The sequence below is a fragment of the Dipteris shenzhenensis genome, chromosome 15 (genome assembly GCF_047967505.1).
Source record: "Dipteris shenzhenensis isolate YYH24624 ecotype China chromosome 15, Dip_SZ_1.0, whole genome shotgun sequence".
NCBI classification, from domain to species: Eukaryota; Viridiplantae; Streptophyta; class Polypodiopsida; order Gleicheniales; family Dipteridaceae; genus Dipteris; species Dipteris shenzhenensis.
In genome coordinates, this window is record NC_141610.1 from 37914145 (window position 1) to 37932804 (window position 18660).

Sequence of the window (18660 nt, forward strand, 5' to 3'; positions counted from 1 at the left end):
TGGCAAGATACTGTCCTATCTTGTTAGGCCATGCTCTGGGTGCTTGCTTCAAGCCATACAAGGCTTTCTTCAACCTGCAAACAAACTCAAGATGAACAGCATGAACATAACCTAGTGGCTGCTCCATATAGACCTCTACTTGCACCATATAGACCTCTTCTTGCAAATCACCATGCAAGAAAGCATTCTTTACATCCATCTGATTTAAAGACCATCCCTTTGATGCAGCCATAGCAATGACTGCTCTTACGATTGCCATCCTTGCAATCGGACTGAATGTTTCTTCATAATCAATGCCATATGTCTGTGCATACCCCTTGACAACTAATCTTGCCTTGTATCTATTCACAGAACCATCTGCATTGTGCTTCACCTTATAAACCCACTTGCGGCCAATTGCATTCTTGTGTTTAGGCAAAGGCACCAATTCCCATGTAGCATTTGCTTCCAAGGCATCCATTTCTTCATCCATGGCTTTCTCCCATTTTTCTTTTCCCGTGGCTTGCTCAAAGAAGAGGATTCTGGTTCATGTATCACTTTGACCATATAGGCATAGTGAATGGTTGTAAACCCATCATATTTCAGCCTATCCACAGGATACCTAGCTCTGGTAGACCTGCGCAAAATAGGCTCACTACCAGGAGCTCTCAAAACATCCCTTGTCTTCCTTACTCCAGGTGTAACAACAGAAGGAATACCCAACTCATCATCAAGGCTTTGTTCTGAGCCACTGGATTCACCATCCACATAAGAGTGACATGCATTCACATCAACCATGGGCTGATCTACTTTCTCTTTTCCTTTTCGTGATACTTGCATACCACTATCTGCATTGCTTTGAGGAGATCCTCCTGATCTCAATCTGCCTGTCCATGGCGAAGTATGTGAACCATTGCTAGAGGACACTACAGGTTCACTAATATTTTGTGATTGCTGTTGTGAATTTTATGCAGCATTACCATTTTGTGCATCTACATCATCATTCTTGTTCATTATGTAGACTGCTGTAGCAACTACTTTAGCCCAATAATAATATGGCAGGTCTTTTTCGTTGAGCATGGCACAAGATACCTCTCCAATATGCCTATTTTTCCTTTTTGCAAGTCAATTTTGCTATGGGGTGTGACTGCATGAATATTAATGCTTTATGCCATGCTCCTGCAGGAAACTTGCAAACTCATTTAAGAGGTACTCTCCCTGTTTCTTTTTCAACCATAGCTTTAAAAGCTTTGAAATGCCCAAACACTTCACTTTTCTTTTTCATAAAATACACCCAAACTTTTCTGCTAGAGTCATCAATAAAAGTGACAAAATAATGACAGCCTCCAATAGATGTAGCTTTAGTAGTCCACACATTAGAGTAGATTAATTCCAATGGCCTCTTACTCTCTTGAACATGTCTAGGAAATGGTTTCCTTGCCTGTTTTCCAAATTGACAAGCTTCACATACCTTATGCATTTCTGTAACCTTGAACTTAGGCAATCTTGCAACAATATTTTGGGCCTGCATTAATTTAAGTCGTTGTACATTAACATGACCAATGCATTTATGCTAGATATCAATATCTGCAACTACACCGGTCCCATGTGCAAACATTGCTGCACTCAATTTAGGCATGTCCGCATCCAACGTAAACATCCTGCCCTTCTTCTTCCCTTTTGCTATCAAGCGATCTTTATTTTTCATATCCTCAACAAAGCATCCATGAGGATTAAATCTGACCTGCAAGCCCTGCTCAACCATTTGACCAACAGAAACCAGGTTCTTGGTAATATTCGGGACATGAATACATTAGACATGTATTTCTTTTTTCCATCCTGCATAGACAAAGGAATTTTACCAATCTGCACAATAGGATGTGCAATATCATCACCAGTCTCCACAAATCCTAGTCTTTCCATTTTCCTTGCATCCTGCATCCATTCTGCATGACCTGTCATGTGGTTTGATGCACCTGAGTTAACATACCACACATCATTGCTTTCTTCTGCACTTGTCACAGAATTGGTCATGTGCTACACCATAAACAGATGCTCATTTTTGTCATCACCCTGTCTACTAGAGGATGCATAATTGCCTTGTTGCAATTTTCCAGTCATGATGTGATTCTACTTTTTATAGCAATCTTTAACCATATGACCCATTTTGCCACAGTAGTAGCATTCAACATTGCTGTTTGGATTTTGGCCTCTCTGCCATCCACCACGACCTCTTTGGCTCCCCCTGCCTCTAAAGTTACCACGTCCTCCTCCATAGGACTGGTTTTCTTGAATTTGCTGCATATTCTAATTTTTGCCACGTCCTCCAAATCAGCCTGCTCTACCTCTGCCTCTACCTCTTCCAGCATTTGAGTAGAAGATAGCTTCTTTTGAAGTTCCTCCTGAAGAAGATGCACCACCATTTCTCTGCTCTTCAGAAATTAGAAGAGCAATCGACTCCTCAAAATCACGAAAATTCTCACAGACGGCAATGGATGTCTGGAATCGCGCATAATTCTTTCCTAGACCATTCAAGGTCACAGAAACTAAATCATCATCTTCCACTGGCAACCCAATAGAAGCAAGTGCATCTGCAATCTTCTTCACCTTCATGTGGTAGTCATTGATGCTCATATTTTCTCTCTACACATTATGCAACTCCTGCTTGAGCTGCATTTTCCTGGCTTGCGTATTTGTGCTATACATTTTTGTCAAAGTATCCCATGCCCCCTTTGGCATGCTTGCATCTTGAATATAAACAATCATAGAATCCGAAATACTGATAGACAGCAAGTACATAACTTTTCTAGCTCTCTCATGCCAGCCTTTAAATGCCTACACTCCTGTTGATTGGAAACATAAGGAATATCTGGTTCTTGTTCAGCTTCAGTAATGAACTCCCAATAACCTTTTCCCTTAAGGAAATTCGTCATTCTAAACTTACCATATTTAGGCTTATAAAAACAATCAAGAAAATCAAAGGAGCATGAAAAAGAAAACAAGCAAGAAAAGTGAAGGACAACGCTATTAAGAAAGTAACTCCAATAGCAAAGCGATCAGCAAAGCTAAGGAAAGAAGTAAGTCCTCATTGCTTGCATCATTCCTTGCTTCCTAGTTCTCATTGCTTGTGTCATTCCTTGCTTCCTAGTTCTACCCTCCCTCTTTGGTCTCTCTTTGCTCTCTTCTTTTCCCTCTTTGCTTTGCTGGTAGATGTACATGGGGGAAAATATTTGAAGCTAAGTTAGGAAGGAGACTAATAGAAAGGAAATAGATAAGATTTGGAATGACAAAAGCGATTCGATTTTGGCTTTTTGTGTCAAAGAGTTTCAATCTCTATTTAAAAGGTCAAGGTTTGCAAATATGATGAATTTTAAAACTAAACCATCAATTTTTCAATCAAGAAATTTCATTGACATATTGACAAGGACTGATATACTGACATAACACTGTATATTAGCATTTTAAGCGAACACTATTCATATATTATTGTTTTTAGTGTGCACACTTTTAGCATGGTTTAGGATTGTAAGCAAATTCCTAGATGGAGTTCAACCTATTTAGATGAAGGTTGATGTGGGGGACCTTGGAGAGGCTTCATGAGGGAATCCTTGCCCACGCATGTTGTAGGCTATCGATTTAACGTGAGCATCATTTTTTCATGCAACACATATGAGATCATAGAGAATTTTGAGGTATGACTTTCAAGTACCAAACACAGATTGATGATTCAATGATTTTCAAATGTCAATTGCAAACATATTCTTTCATCATGAACACTATGCATGTACACATCTAAGGTGAAAGAACTACAAACTATGCTGTGCTTGTACCCAACATAGCCATGTAGTCACATGAATTTTGATGAGCCTCTACGGATGTTGGGAGATAGAGTCATGCTAAGAGAGATCCAGAGGACACAAATGAGGATAGATTTATTGATGTCAAAGATGAGGAGATGGATGGTGGATGCAAATTTTTAAAGGCAAAAATGAGCATCTACATGTCATGTCTACTAGCTACAATCAACACCTTTGTATGCTAGCATACCTATGTCAAAGCTATGAGCTTGCCTTTTAATATTGAATTTATAAGCAACATATGGGTGGCCTATGATACTATTGTGTCATTTTTACTAGGGGCCGATGCATGATATGAGATGCCATACTTTTTGCTTACAACAATGACAATTGATTTAGAAAAAATTTTATTATATTACTAAACTAGAAAGCATATGTAAAAGGTTACTCTAAGATATGTTGCTTGAGCCAATACCCTAAGGAGAGGGATTCATGTCTCTGATATCTCTAGATCTTCAGCATGATAATGATGTTTTGATTAAAGAAATCTTGATGTTAACCATGCATGATTTCCCTAGATAAGGAGAGTGCTCTCTTATTCAATTTTTAATTAATGTAGATTGTTTATGATGGCATTTAGTTTTAAGAGTAGTGCCTCCAAGAATCATTGATAGCCAACATCCACACTAGGACCAACCCTTAGCAATGCAAGCTACACTTTATTCATAAAACTTTTATGCGTGTAATTTTTTAAACAAGTGGGTACCATACATGGTCTATTCGTTCTAATCAATTGGAGGCATGATTCTCTTAACAGTTGAAGAATATCATATATGAAGTTTGTTTTTTATAACTACTAAGAGAACATATCGCATGTGATAGGATCATTGGTGTCGTGATTTGTGTGAGTTGTGGAGAGAGAATGTCACCTTTTAGATCCCATGCACATTTTAGACCTTTTAGATCCCATGCATTTTTAAGAAGTAGCCTTTAGTTGGTGACACATGAGAGAATGAGAGAACCTAATAAGAAAAACGGACAAGATTAGGAGTTGTAGCGACAATGCAATGGTAGTGGGGTTTTCCTTTTGAAGGAATTGGGGATCAAGAGTGAGGAGGCAACAGTGAAGGACATAGCCTCTTTTTGAAAATTGACAAGGACACCATGGAGACCAAATACGACCTATGGCTCAGCTATCCAAGAAAGGACAATTATCAAGGTGAGCAAAGACAACCAAAGACTATTGGCAAAAAGGTTAAACGAAGGAAACCATGGCATAAAACAAGCCTTGAAAGTTTTACAAATGAAGCTATGAGTGATGCCACAATTGAGTCTTATGAGGCCCTTTTATCATCATTGAGTTATCATTATCATTGCACTCACTTTCTTGCCAACAACACCGTTGGTTCCCATGTCAACCTCAACCAATGAACGTAAAGAGAATATTGGGACTAGTGATAGTAGTAGTGTTGACAAGGAAGGTGAGAATATGAGGAAGATAGAACAATATTGCTAATATTCTCCAACATTGCACATGCAAAGTTAAGGTAGCAAGCAAAGTAGTGATTATGACAATTATCAAGAAGTGAGGGAAGCTATACAAGGAGATACACACTGTAGATTGGGAGCCATTCAAGCTACCTAGCATTTAATTGCATTTAAACTAACAATGCAACATGTAGCTATCTTAACATTTACCTTGATCATTGAATTCTCTTTTTGTGTGGTTGTACTCTTGATCCAACATTTAATAAATCAACAATACCTTTTAAACAAATTGTTTTTACCTTTATGTAATTAAACTACATGAAAGTGTCATAATTGGCAAATATTAATGCATGAGGGTTGAATCGAGAAGGTTCACAATTGCTGCCAAAGCGAGTATGGAAGGGAGAGGGATAGAGGGCCTAAGCAGATGGGAAGGGGGGGAGGTAGAAGGCAAAGGAGAGGAGGGAAGCAACACAACAAAGAGGTGGAGAGGAAAAATTATAACTTAGGTAAATTAATTAATTACTCAAGGATTGAAGAGTTGAGAACACTCATTAATTAATTAAAATTGGTAGAAGGGCAAATAGGCATTTGGAGTGACATGAAGGGGGAAGAATAGGAAAGAGACTTCCAAGGCTTGGCTAAGGAGAGACAAGTAGAGACAAGGTGAAGAGACTAGGTGACGAGCACAAATGATTAGTCACCGAAGCCCCTCCTATTCTCTCCCCTTCATGCCACTCTAAATGCCTAGGCAAAGGAGAGACAAAGGTGAGGGGATAGAGTAGGAGACAAGAACAAACAACAATTTTCAAGAGGGGATAGAGTAGGAGACACGCACAAACAACAATTTTCAAATTACATCCACTTGAAAACACTACTGAAAAAAGGTCAATAATTAACAAATCCAAAAATAAGGGGATTCTTTAAATTATTGCAAAGGCAATTTGTAGGTGCAAGTAAAAACCAAGATATAATATTACTGCCATTTCAATCAAAAAAAGACTGATTCTAAACCAATTTCACCTAAACTAAAAGGTGGTCAAGATTTCGCTTTATTATAGCAATACCCTGGAACTTTAAAGAAAGACAAATTTCCTTGAATTGTTTGCAAACTAAAAGTGATTTTGTTCTATTTTAGTCCAAAATCAAAAACAAGTACTGCTTCAAACCTTCTATCTTTGCAATCTTCTGAGATGCATGTTAGGGGACACTCGCCATTAATGTCTTTTGAGGTTTTAGAGAGAGTGCTTATGATTGTTAGCTTCTTGTTTGTTCTTACAAGGAGTGCAGTGATTGGAAAGAAAAACTTTTGTGCTGGCAGTGGTCAATTTCTCATTTATCATCCAGTTAGTGGTCCTTATTCCAGGGACCCAGATGATTGGAAAGCAGTAGTTTTGTGAGGAATTAAATCATTGTGATGAGCATGAAGAGTTAGCAACTCATTAAGTCAGGTTTAGTGTTGCATGCAGTAAGTATGCAAGATGTGGTGCGGCTTCGATTCCAAGAACACTTGACAAAGTGCTACACACAGTTTAACAGTACCGTGTTACCTTTGAAAAACACATCTGTGCTGTTGCCCAATGAGAGATTACACCTGGTAATTCTGCCAAGCTGCAAACCAGGTCTTACTGAATTATCCCATGCAGTAGCGTTCTCGCCAAATCGTGCTCCACCAGCACGAACTTTAGTATGAAACATAGTGTTCTTGCCAAATCGTGCTCCACCAGCACGAATTTTATTAAGTTCCATATCCAGTATCCATGGAAACCTATCTTTTCCCAAAGTACACAAGTCCAAACAAACTCATAGACTCTACTCCGGTAAGGCTGCACAGTCAGATGGATCTAATAAACCTCCCCACAGCACTTGAGCACCTGATGGATCCTAAGTTTCATCCAATGCCATTTCCTGCATCTCAGAGATTTTGACAAGTGAACATGTGCACACAATCCCTTGCCACAACACATTCAAAGGGCACAAAAAAAAGTTCAAACAGGGACCCATGTATCATGGAGAGAGAACATCTACAATCTGTCCATGTCTTTTTAGCTCGCTGGCAAAAAAATTGCAAATCATGCCTGCCACCTAGTTTTGCAATTTGCAGCATGTGAGATCAGAATTGCCTCTCACACAGAACTTCTTTAAGTGCTGTGACAGAGTTATATCTGTTCTTTGAGTAAAGTGTTTCTAAATGATTAGACTCGTGTGAAAAACTACACCTTTCTCCATTACGGCATCCTTTAGCAGTATTAAAATAGAGACATGGCTTCCTGGACCTTACACAAGCCATGTCAAAACATGAACTTGTTAGAGCATTTTCTCTCTGCAGGTTTTGGAGAGGATGTCCAAAATCAAATCCTAGACCCCTTGGGAGGTTCTCTGCCTGAGAACCCAATCCTATAGGACCCCTTGGGAGGTTTTCTGCCTGAAATCCCGATCCTAAGGTCTGAAGCCTTCCTCCCTTGGGAAGAGAGTCCCCCACTTTCATCACCTGCATAATTTGAGATTCATTGCTTCTACCAGCCACACCATGCTTTTGAACAAGTCCTTTGAAATAATCTTGATGATGTGCAAGAGGTACAGGAGCTTGCAGGTTCATATTAGAAGCTCTCAAAGGCTGATCAGATTCTTGAATCCTCATCGTGGTATTTTTTATTGGCGAAACACCACTTGCATGATTAAGAGGTCCCATCCTTATATGTGACTGGTCCTGAGCATTAATAATGCTCGAGGGCCTGTCTACAGAATCAAGGCCTGCACTAGCTGCCTGATTCCAGGTATGCACTTTGGATGTTCCTACAACTTGCTGTAAGGCACCCCCAGTAAGAGAAGTGAGAGGGTTTGGGGCATGATGAGTGACTGATGGCAGACATGATGGTATACACGGGCCTTGATTACCACTCTCTCCAGTGGATATTTTATTTCCAATAGTAGATAATCTATTTGAAGAAGCAATAAGAGATGCTCCAATTGTTTCCTTAGAGATTTGACTTGAAACTATATGAGATTTCATCATTTCAGGATTACTGAGAATCTCAAATAGCAGTTCATGGTCTATTAAACTGCTCCCCTCCAGTGCCTTCACAGCTGCATAAGCAGCAGCTGCTGCTGCAGCAATGTTGGGATCTGCATTACTTTCTGCAACTTTTTTGTATGGAACATCTGCCTTTGGAATTTCATGCAGCGTACATTCTTTGACTGCATTAGCATCAGATTGCTGACAGACCAAAATCTTAGCAGGCTCCGATCTGCAGGACTCCAGACACAGAGCCCCATGCGCTCCTACAATAGTTTTTCAAAAAAACGTCAGTAATTTCAAAACGTACAAATTCAACAAATCAGGTAATCATAAGACATAAGTCATTGAAGACCCGAAAGAACAAAGTAATAAATTCTTAGGCAAGAAGAAGAAATACAGAGCAAAATAATTATTGCTGTGAAAAGCAACTTGAAGAATTGCAGAAAGCCACACTGAGCAAAATGTACCTGACAAAGACACACCCAGTGAACTCTCTTCTTCAAGATCTTCATCATCATCTTCCACAGGCAGCAGTGGAATTTGTGGAATAAAGGAATCATCAATATCCTTGCACTTTTCCTGTGGCTCCCCAGGACTGCACAATGACAGTTGCATCCAGTATTATGAAGCGATTCAAGGTATATGTCTTTAAGTTTACAACCTGGCATATATCTTCCAAACTTCTTACCTGGGTGGGATAGAAATAAGACGAGGATAAACCGCCTCCAACATACTCAATTCCCTCTGTCCCTGTGAAGCTACTTCAGTGCTTTCACCACCCTCCGCCACCAACCAAGCTCGATCTAATACAAACTGAAGAAACACAACACTTCAACATCACAGAATGGCATTGATTTGAAGAAAAACATTCACCAAAACTCATCCAGGTTCGATAACAGATAATAGATATCAAAGCTCACGGTAACATGCAAACAAAATGTATATCAATGTCTTGCACATGCATGCACAAGCAGGGGTTGAGGTTAGGGGGAATGGGATTTCTTTTTCTTTGATGGGGCAGAGGAGGGACTTGAAAGCTGGCACGACAAGTATCTCCCTCATGTAGCTAAAACGTTAACTCAAAACTCAGGTCAACAAAGACGAAAAGCAAAGACCCTCTCTCTCTCTCTCTCTCCACATCCATCCACAACACACATACACACACACACACACACAGATGAATCCAGTAACATACACAAACTCATCCTCTAAAAACACACAACATAGTGCAGTTACAACTCATGATAGTCGCTCATAAAATTGAAAACCACGCATAGCAGGGTCTACCTACTATGACATCCCCACTAACATCATCGGCGGCCAACAGTGAGCACAGACCAGTATCTCTCACACATACAAATACACCTACCCTCACATACTTGAGCATCAATTTATACAAAGGTCATCGTACTGAGTTTCTGGAGTAGCCGACTAGCTACTAAGACATCCCCACTGACATCATCGGCGGCCAACAGTGAGTGTAGAGCATAGTGTAAACATAAGTTCTCTCACACATACCCCCACATACATGAGCATCAAATATTACAAAGGTCATCGTACTGAGTTTCAGTCCGCACTCGGAGGTGAAGGGCAGACTCAGCCATGACCAAGGTATACATGTCTATCTATCTAGACCACATATCCAAAGCTACTGTCCAAAACAGGTGCCTAACCACCAAAAGGTGGAGCCTTCAAATATTGTACAAATGCACATGTAAACATGTGCAGGACTATATGTATATAGGTATGTGTGCACCTCTCCCTCTCTTGTAGATACATGTACATACACATACATTTACATATTTAGAGATACTAAAGTGTTTAATCTCAGATTTAAACCAAAAAACTGAAGGATCGGTGGCAGATCCAATCATGAGCTTGTAGTAACAAAGCCACACATACAGAGTGCGAGCTGTCACAGGCCAAGCACTGGCAAGAAAAGGCATGTTCATTAAAGAGAACAAAAAGACCTCTAGAATGTCACCCCCAAGAGAAAAGGTTTTAAAAAATATAATGTATCAGAAGGATTGTAAATAGGAAACTTTGCCATTATGTTACCTTCTCAGGGCAACGCCAAGGAGTGTCACTAGTCATAGATGGTTTAACTGTTGCATCAAGTCTCATACGTTTCATCGCAGAACCCCCAAAACCTGGAGGTAGATCCTGCCCCTTCCGAGAGGTAAGGATGGGTGCAGGGAAAAAACTGGACTGCTTTGTCGGTAAAAGGTCCTGTACTATAGATCCTGACGTAGAAGGAGCATCATCAGACATAAACATTCGCACCTGTAAAGTAAGAATCTGAATTCAACACCAATGCAAAGGGAAGGACGTTTACAGAAAATTGCACAGTTTTAACAAAAACCAAAAAACAAAGCATTTGCGAGAAAAAAATGGGTTCTGACGCAATGGATATGGTTTAACTGATTTTAGACGTCTTTAAGGCTTACTCTTAGAACAGAATCTGAATTCAACACCAATGCAAAGGGAAGGACGTTTACAGACAATTGCACAGTTTTAACAAAAACCAAAAAACAAAGCATTTGCGAGAAAAAAATGGGTTCTGACGCAATGGATATGGTTTAACTGATTTTAGACGTATTTAAGGCTTACTCTTAGAACAGTGTCATTTCATTGCCTATAATGCAGCCTTGAAAGGGTAAAGCGAATAAAAAACAGAGGCCATCATTGCATGCTCATGAGATAACAAAGGCCTCATTTCAGGCTTGTTGACACTCACTGATGTAAATTCGACGCCTTACCACAACTAGTAGCCTCTCTGTAAGGTGTATACGGGATAGGTGGATTTGCTTGAAGTTAAGGTGGGAAGACACAATCAAAGAGTTACATTTGGATAGGTTTCATACACCTTGACGACATAGAGCATTCTCAAAGATCTATCTTCGAATGCATCAATAAATCCATGTGTAAACATAGAGATCCATTAAAGATTCCTATGCAGGATTCAAGCTCACATTAGGTATGCAGACAACCAGGAAGATCCTTGCAGAATGTAAATAAGGCACATAAGGCATCCCTCAGCAAATTTGCATTTCAGGCTACAATGCAGTAAAGCTCAGGTCAAGTATCATCATATCTCCCCACCGGCAAGAAGATGAGATTAAAGTGTATGCAAATATTGTAGGGCATTCATTATGATGTAGGGAAGAGCATGCCAATGCGCACCACTGGTGACCTTACCATTCCTAGGCATGCAAAGAGTGTGTCCACAAGATGGAGTAATTTCCATAATCGAGAGGGAAAGAAAGAACAAACACGCTAATGTTTCAAACGCGAACAAAACACAGGAATATTGTCCGAGAGGATGTGCTTCAAACGGATCAAAAGTTGCCTTGTCAGTGTTGTGGACACTTGAACAGAACCCACCTGGCACAACTTGTCCTCTGTCGGCCATGTTACATTCTTCACTCTTCGTCGCTTCGGCCTCTCATTACTACCAACCAGACCCCCCATAGATTGAGAAAACACAGCTGCTGCGGCCATGGGACAGACGAGCTGACAAATATTCTCTGCGCTTTATATGCACCTCTAAGACTTAAGGGTGCTTCTAAGAAACAAGTTAGTGCTTCCGAGGTACTTAAACGCCTTCAGATACGTTTGAAAATTCGTTGCACGGTGTTTTTGTCGCAAAATTTATTAACCAACACGGCTACAACAGCATGAGCGTTCGTTGCTTCTTTGTCGACGTTTTCGTGAAGGTTGCTGAGGTTTGATTAGGGTAAGTTGTAAAGCGTTGCTTTATGCCTTTATGCTAGGCTTACAGCGGGTGTGGAGCGGCTGAGAAGCTATTTGCTTAAACCAGGTACATGAGGTTAAACACCCAAGAGCGTGTTGTGTCGAGGGAGCACTGCCACCGATCTGCTGCAAACGCTGATTTATAGATGAAAGATCGTCGGTAGTAAACGCAGAAAGAAGACCGACCCCAAGAACGTGCAACTGGGTAACCAAGATAAATTATTTGGGAAGAGAGGATGATCAAAAGAGGTGTCTGGGAACCCAGTACGGAGATGGGAATGCCCAGATGAACAAAACCGCGTCTTAGGATGATCAAAAGAACTGCCCAGATGATCAAAACCACGTCTTTGGGCTTTGCTTGTAGAACTCGCCGCCAGGGAGAGCAAGAGGCGGCGTGAGATGAGACCAAGTCTAAGATTAGGGAGCCCTAATACCAACAAGACCGGGAAAGTTAGGTTCTCAACCCAAGACGTGACAACCCGCCCAGAATCAAACACGCGTCTACCCCTAGAACAAGAACCCAAATCAGATCCAGGACGGAAATTTCCGAAGGGAAAGAAACTGGGCAAAGGAATTTGGGCAGGAAACGAAGAAAGCTTTGAGATCGAAGGCTAGAAGGGGGGAAAAGAACGGATCAAAGAGAGGATATGAGGCAGATGAGTCCCAGATGATCGGCAGGAAGCCTGCAGAGAGATGTGCAGCTGCGAAATCTAAGCTTCGAAAATGGAAAGCTTGCAGGATCAGGGAAAGGATGGGTTGTGAGGGAGATGAACCCCAAATCAATGTACAGGAAGCCTCCAAGCGTCAAGAATCTGAGAAAATCTGTCTCTGCAAGGTTGTTGCAATATGTGCAGCCACATGAGGACGCCGTTGATCCAGACGTCGCTTGATTCACGGATCAACAATTAAATTCAAACTCTGCCGCAGAAAACCGTCCAGCTATACACAGCTTTAGCGCTTAATCCGTTCCTTTTCCTGGGATTACCTCTCAAATCCTTTGCTTTTCCACCGCTTCTCCTCAACCGTCCCATCTCACCCCGATCCAACGGCTCACGCTCCCCTAACCTCACCCGCTTTTACTGCTTTCAGGCGGCAAACTCGCCGCCCCCTTTTTCCACCGTCCGATCTGCCCTCCCATCGGACGGTTTCCAATTCAGTAAAGGTCAGCGCGTCGTGGCGATCCGCGCCTTTCCATCGTACGGCCTTTGTTTTGCCACATCAGTCGGACGAGGACACGTGGCTCGACTTCAAAAATAGGATAAGCTTGCGATCACCACCCGCCGTTCGATTGGCATCCAACGGTCCTGTCTCGATCTATCCCCGATCTTCTTACCAACCCTAATGTGGCCCCTCCTTTGAGGGCCTGTTTCCAAAGGGCGCACCTGTGTGCGTCATGAGTCCCTGCACCAGTTTTCACGATGAATGGTTGTGGCACTCGGGTGGTAAATCGGACATTTCAAGACATCAACGATCCACTTGCGCACCCCGTAACTGTTCACCTTTCCCCGCTCCGTCTGCGTGCCTGTGCCTCTTTCTACAGCAATCAAAGGTTTTCATGACGATCATGCGTGGCAATGTGAGCACTCGTGTGACCTGAACGCTAGCTGCCCGTCCAGCCACTGCTGCTCATACCCGCGTCAGATGCACAAACAGGCCCTAAGAACCTTTACACAAAGGCAATGGGTTTGTAATTTTTACAAGGTCTTTCAAGGTGTGCACACAAGGGTGTTTCTTTTAATGATTACTTATGGTCAAAAAACTAGTTCCCTCGATGTCCTCTCCTAAGAGAAACCAAGAGTAATCATTCCATTTTATTGGCACAGCCTCTGCAAATTCTGGTCTGCAAGCCAAGTTAGTGCAACCCAAATACCATTTCTACATTTAGATGATAAGGAACATGACACCTTATTTGTGCAGCAATGGTTGGAAAAAGAAGATCCTCATGCAAAAAATATAAAACAACATTGGGTGTGGTCAAATGGTGCTACCTCTCAATTTAAATCAACCCGTGGATACTACTTTGTCTCAAGGTTCAAATCCCTCACCGGTCTAGACATGGTGTGGAATTTCTTTGGGTTTAGCCATGGCAAGGGTGAGTATGATGGATGTGGTGTTGTTATTAAGCAAGCTCTGTTTAAACACAAATTAACATGCCCTCAAGAAAAGCTCAATGATGCTCATGTTACTGTAACATGGCTTACAACCAACCTCTCTTAGGCGCACATTCAACATACAGTAAACAAAGCCTTAATAATAGTGTAGTGTGCAGAGTGTTCCATGAAGTGAACCTTGAAGCTTTCTCATAAATCCTGCATCGCCACTCTGGTTTCTGCATTCCCCCTTTTCAATTCCTTCATCATCTGGTCTTTTTCAATGTTCAATGTGTTTTGCATGTCGCAGAGCCATTTACAACGAGCCTCCTTTTCGGCTCTCTGATCTTCAAGATGCTTTCGCATTGTTGCTAGCTCCTTCTTTGTGATGTCCCCATTGTTATGATATCGTCAAGCCTATCACGGAGCTCCTTGATGTGCTTCTGCTTCTTATCTTCTATGCCTTTCAATGTTGACCATTTTTAAAGTGGACTCAGCTTGCTCTCGTGCCTGCAAGGCCCTCGCTTCTGCCTCCTCTACCTTGGCTTTTGCACCCTCCCTAAGAATTTTCTGATGTAGTGTTGCCTTTGGTACATCGGTGGCATTCTCTTGTAGAAGTCACCTTCTGAGACATGTTCTTATCGGATTGCTCAAAAATCTCTTTGAGGGTAGATGTCATTAGATGCATTACAACTCTAACGAATTGAGCTACAAATTTGGACTTGCCATCCATGCAATTCTTCAAGTTGGTTATCACGCTCTTGGAGATCGCCCTTGAGAAAGAGATATCACGTCCTTTCAATTGCTCTACTATTGCTTGAACTTGCCTCAGGAAAGAAGTGCATTGTCATCTTTAGCACATCCTGGAGATCTGTTGGCAAGCTAGAAAGCTTGACTCCACCATCTTTACTAATCTGAGCGTTGGAGTATACATCTAGAATATCGTGTCTCTTCCACTGCTTCTCCAAGAAGTGTGCTTGGAAATTGCCTCTAGGAATGCCTAGCGCATTTTCAATCATGCTTTCAATGATGGTAATCTTTTGACCTTGATAGACTATTTGTCCCTCCTTCATGTTCCCCTCCTGTACCAACCTAGTGAAGTTGGTGAGAGCATCTAAATTAGGCTTTTGAAGAGTGAGTGAGGAGCTCCCATATGTCACGATTTCAAGATCAAGGGAGGAGACACACTGTGCTACAGAGGGGGAGAAAAGATTGTGTGAGGAGCTCCCAAACTATGCAAAGGGGTAGGAAAGATTATGTGAGGAGCTTTTAAGCTATGTAGACACATTTTGGAGCTAGTTGTGTCTGGGGGGATCTAATATGAAAGGGGTAAGAAGTTACAAGAATAGTGCAAGGGAGAAAGAAATGGTCAAGAGGGATAGAAGGTGAAATAGTGGAGGCTTAAGTTTGCAATCCGAGTGGAGTCTGAGTGCAAGGGAGAAAGAAATGGTTGAGAGGGAGACAAAACAATGAAGGGAATGGAATAGTGGAGGCTTAGTTTGTAGCTGACTACAAGGGAGAAAGAAACGGTCAAGATCTTCATGATTTATGTTTATGGTAATTACTGTGACCTTCCGCTGATGGTGGCGGCTAAGATTCCATCGAGGTGGCGTCTAAGATTACCAACCACGTCTATAGTGGTGGCTAAGATTCCACTAGGTTGGCAGCAGTTAATTACCAACCACGGTAGTGGTCCGCAATTACTCACCTGCTAGTTACCACACCACCGAGCCAGTTACTACCACTGGGCTCGGATGATCACTAGAGTGCAGTTAATTACCAGTCACCGGGCTTGCATGCTCAATAGAGTCCATGGACTACTACAAAACTAGGTAGAAATGGCGATGTAAAAGTGCCATTTCTACATTGTTAAATGGCGCTTTCTTGCTGCCATTTCCACATGTGCCATTCTTTGGAAATGGCAACCAAAAGTGCCCTATATTTTTTTTCATTTTTTATGATTGAAATGGCAACAAAAAGTGCCATGTTATTTTGACATTTTTACGTATGAAATAGCCCAAAATTGCCATATATTTTTGCCATTTTTGCGTATGAAATGGCAACTAAAAGTGCCATATAGTTTTGCCATTTTTACATATGAAATGGCAACCAAAATTGCTATATATTTTTGCCATTTTAATGTATGAAATGGCAACTAGAAGTGCCACATAGTATTGCCATTTTCGCATAAGAAATGGCAACCAAAAGCGCCCTATATTTTTGCCATTTTTTATGTATGAAATGGCAAATACATGACATAAAATTTATGTTTGAAATTACAAATGGTGACATAAAAGTTGTCATTTATTATATTTTGAAATGTGAAAAGATGACATAAAAAATTTGATTCCTCATGTTGAAAATGCAATATAGTGACTTGCAAAATGCCTTTTATTATGTTACAAATGGCATGAAATGGAAACACAATATTGCTATTTCTTATTTCATAACATCATTTATTATGTTATAAATGCCAAAAAGTGACACAAAAGTTAAGTTCCACTAGCTTTTAAAAATAACAAAAAAGTGACATTACATTGGGATTCTAAATTATTAAAATCTTAGATCGAATGCTTAGTATCCATCAATGAAATTTATTGCCTAAGTGTGAAAGAGTAATCAAATGTATTAAGTTTAAAGAATAACATGTATCTTTTAAAACAAGAACATTTTACTTGATAATAATTCTTATTCATTAATTGATTGAGAAAGAAATAATACAATTTGTAGATGTCAATATTAAATGTAAAATTATAAAGATGTCACATGAAGAGTTTTCTAAGCAACATTCAAGGCTAAGGCTTGACCCAATGTATGAATCTCATCATTTGCTTTAAATATACAAGCATCCTTAATGATTGCATCATCAACTCAAACTGCTACATAACCAACTCCTATTGGTATAGTCTGAATTCTAAATTAAGGATCGAAACTAAATATTGTCCCTAATCCAACTATGTCTTTTGAGTCCTTATGTAAAATCTTAACTCATTGCCCCCTTTGAAAAGCATCAACCTATAAAGATACATTCAAGAGATCATTAGTATATTATTTGTTCAAAATATCTTTATATAAATTTTAAAAAAAGTTATGGTTATTGAAATACTAATTAAGACAAATAAAGAAATGTTACTTACTTGGAAAATATGTATGTCATTTGCTTGCATTGTTGTCTTTTGTACTTTAATTGTTGATTCCTGAACCTTTTCAAAGTAAATTAAATATGATGATTAATAGTTCTTCATGTGAATGCTTTCTACTATAGTCAAATATCCATAAACCTTTTGAAAATGCACACATGCACGTGTGTGTGTGTGAGAGAGAGAGAGAGAGAGAGAGAGAGAGAGAGAGAGAGAATTATCTTTCATTTGAAAGTTATCATAAAAATAAGCATGAAATTTACCAAAAGTAGAGTAGAAATGCTTTTTCTTAAATCTTTAAGTTGTTCTTGCAAGGCATCCATAGCCTTATCCTTTTCATGAAGCTTTTTTTGCATCTCAATAGTCTTCTCATATATCAATTGGTCTAAATCACCAATTGCAAAATATCTTTTGCCACAAGTCTTTTTAGTACGTACAACCAATCTTGGACCAGTAATGTTAATATCCCCAACATCACTTGGATTAGGATCCTATACAGTCAAAAACAAAAAATACATCAAATTAATATTATCTTTCATTTACTAATTATTTCTATTCATAAACTTAAGAGAACATAAAGTACCTCTAATGAAAAATACATCAAATTAACATTATCTTTCTTTTTACTAATTATTTCTATTCATAAACTTAAGAGAGCATAAAGTACCTCTAATGAGTCGACACCATTGGTCTCTTTAGACAATGCATAGTTGGACAATATCCCTCTTCATTTCGTCCCATAGCCTTTCGAAGTATGAGCTTCTAAAAAGACCTCTCGATATGAAGGAGAACTTTGAAGTCGAGATTTCTGCATGTTTGAAATATTTGTAAGATATAAATTTCATTATAGTAATACATGTGGATTCATCAAAGAGTACTACTATAAAAGCATGAATTACAAAAAACAAATAAACATCTTTAACTTACAAAACATAACCCTTTCGACCTATATTCATAATGTTTTCTTGGGCTTTTCTATTTCTCTTATTTCTTTCACTAGATATATGATAAACATGTCAAAGTTTAGTGAAGTTAAATAGAAAAAAGAAAGAAGAAATGATACTCACATTAAAATTAAGATGTGTGTGTGTGTGTGTGTACGTATTGAATTCCTCTAAATTTACCAGTTTCTTTACCCTTTCCCATACATCATCCTCAGCCATGTTGGTTTTTGTGCATCATCTCCATCTCATAAGTAAACACTATAAGCCTAACATGAAATCATAACAAACAATAATAAAACTTAACAAAATCAATGTTAAAGTAAATATTATTCTTAAATAAAAGATTTAAAAAATTCATGTACATCCTGTTTGTTCACTCTGAATGCTTTTGAGACTTTAGTTTTCTAGCATTTGTCACTAATATTACATTCATATCGAGCCTGCAAATTC

General features: G+C 39.8%; 1 protein-coding gene across 1 annotated transcript; it reads right to left on the minus strand.

The window, feature by feature from the left end:
• Positions 1–6783: 6783 nt before the first annotated feature.
• Positions 6784–12847, minus strand: LOC147893768 (zinc finger CCCH domain-containing protein 6-like). The gene is made up of 5 exons (XM_087386232.1): positions 11668–12847; positions 10342–10566; positions 8972–9096; positions 8751–8878; positions 6784–8546 (listed from the first exon to the last, which is right to left on the minus strand). Exons 1-5 carry the CDS (start codon positions 11782–11784, stop codon positions 7378–7380), a joined length of 1764 nt encoding a protein of 587 aa, XP_087242358.1. The 5' UTR covers positions 11785–12847; the 3' UTR covers positions 6784–7377.
• Positions 12848–18660: the final 5813 nt, after the last annotated feature.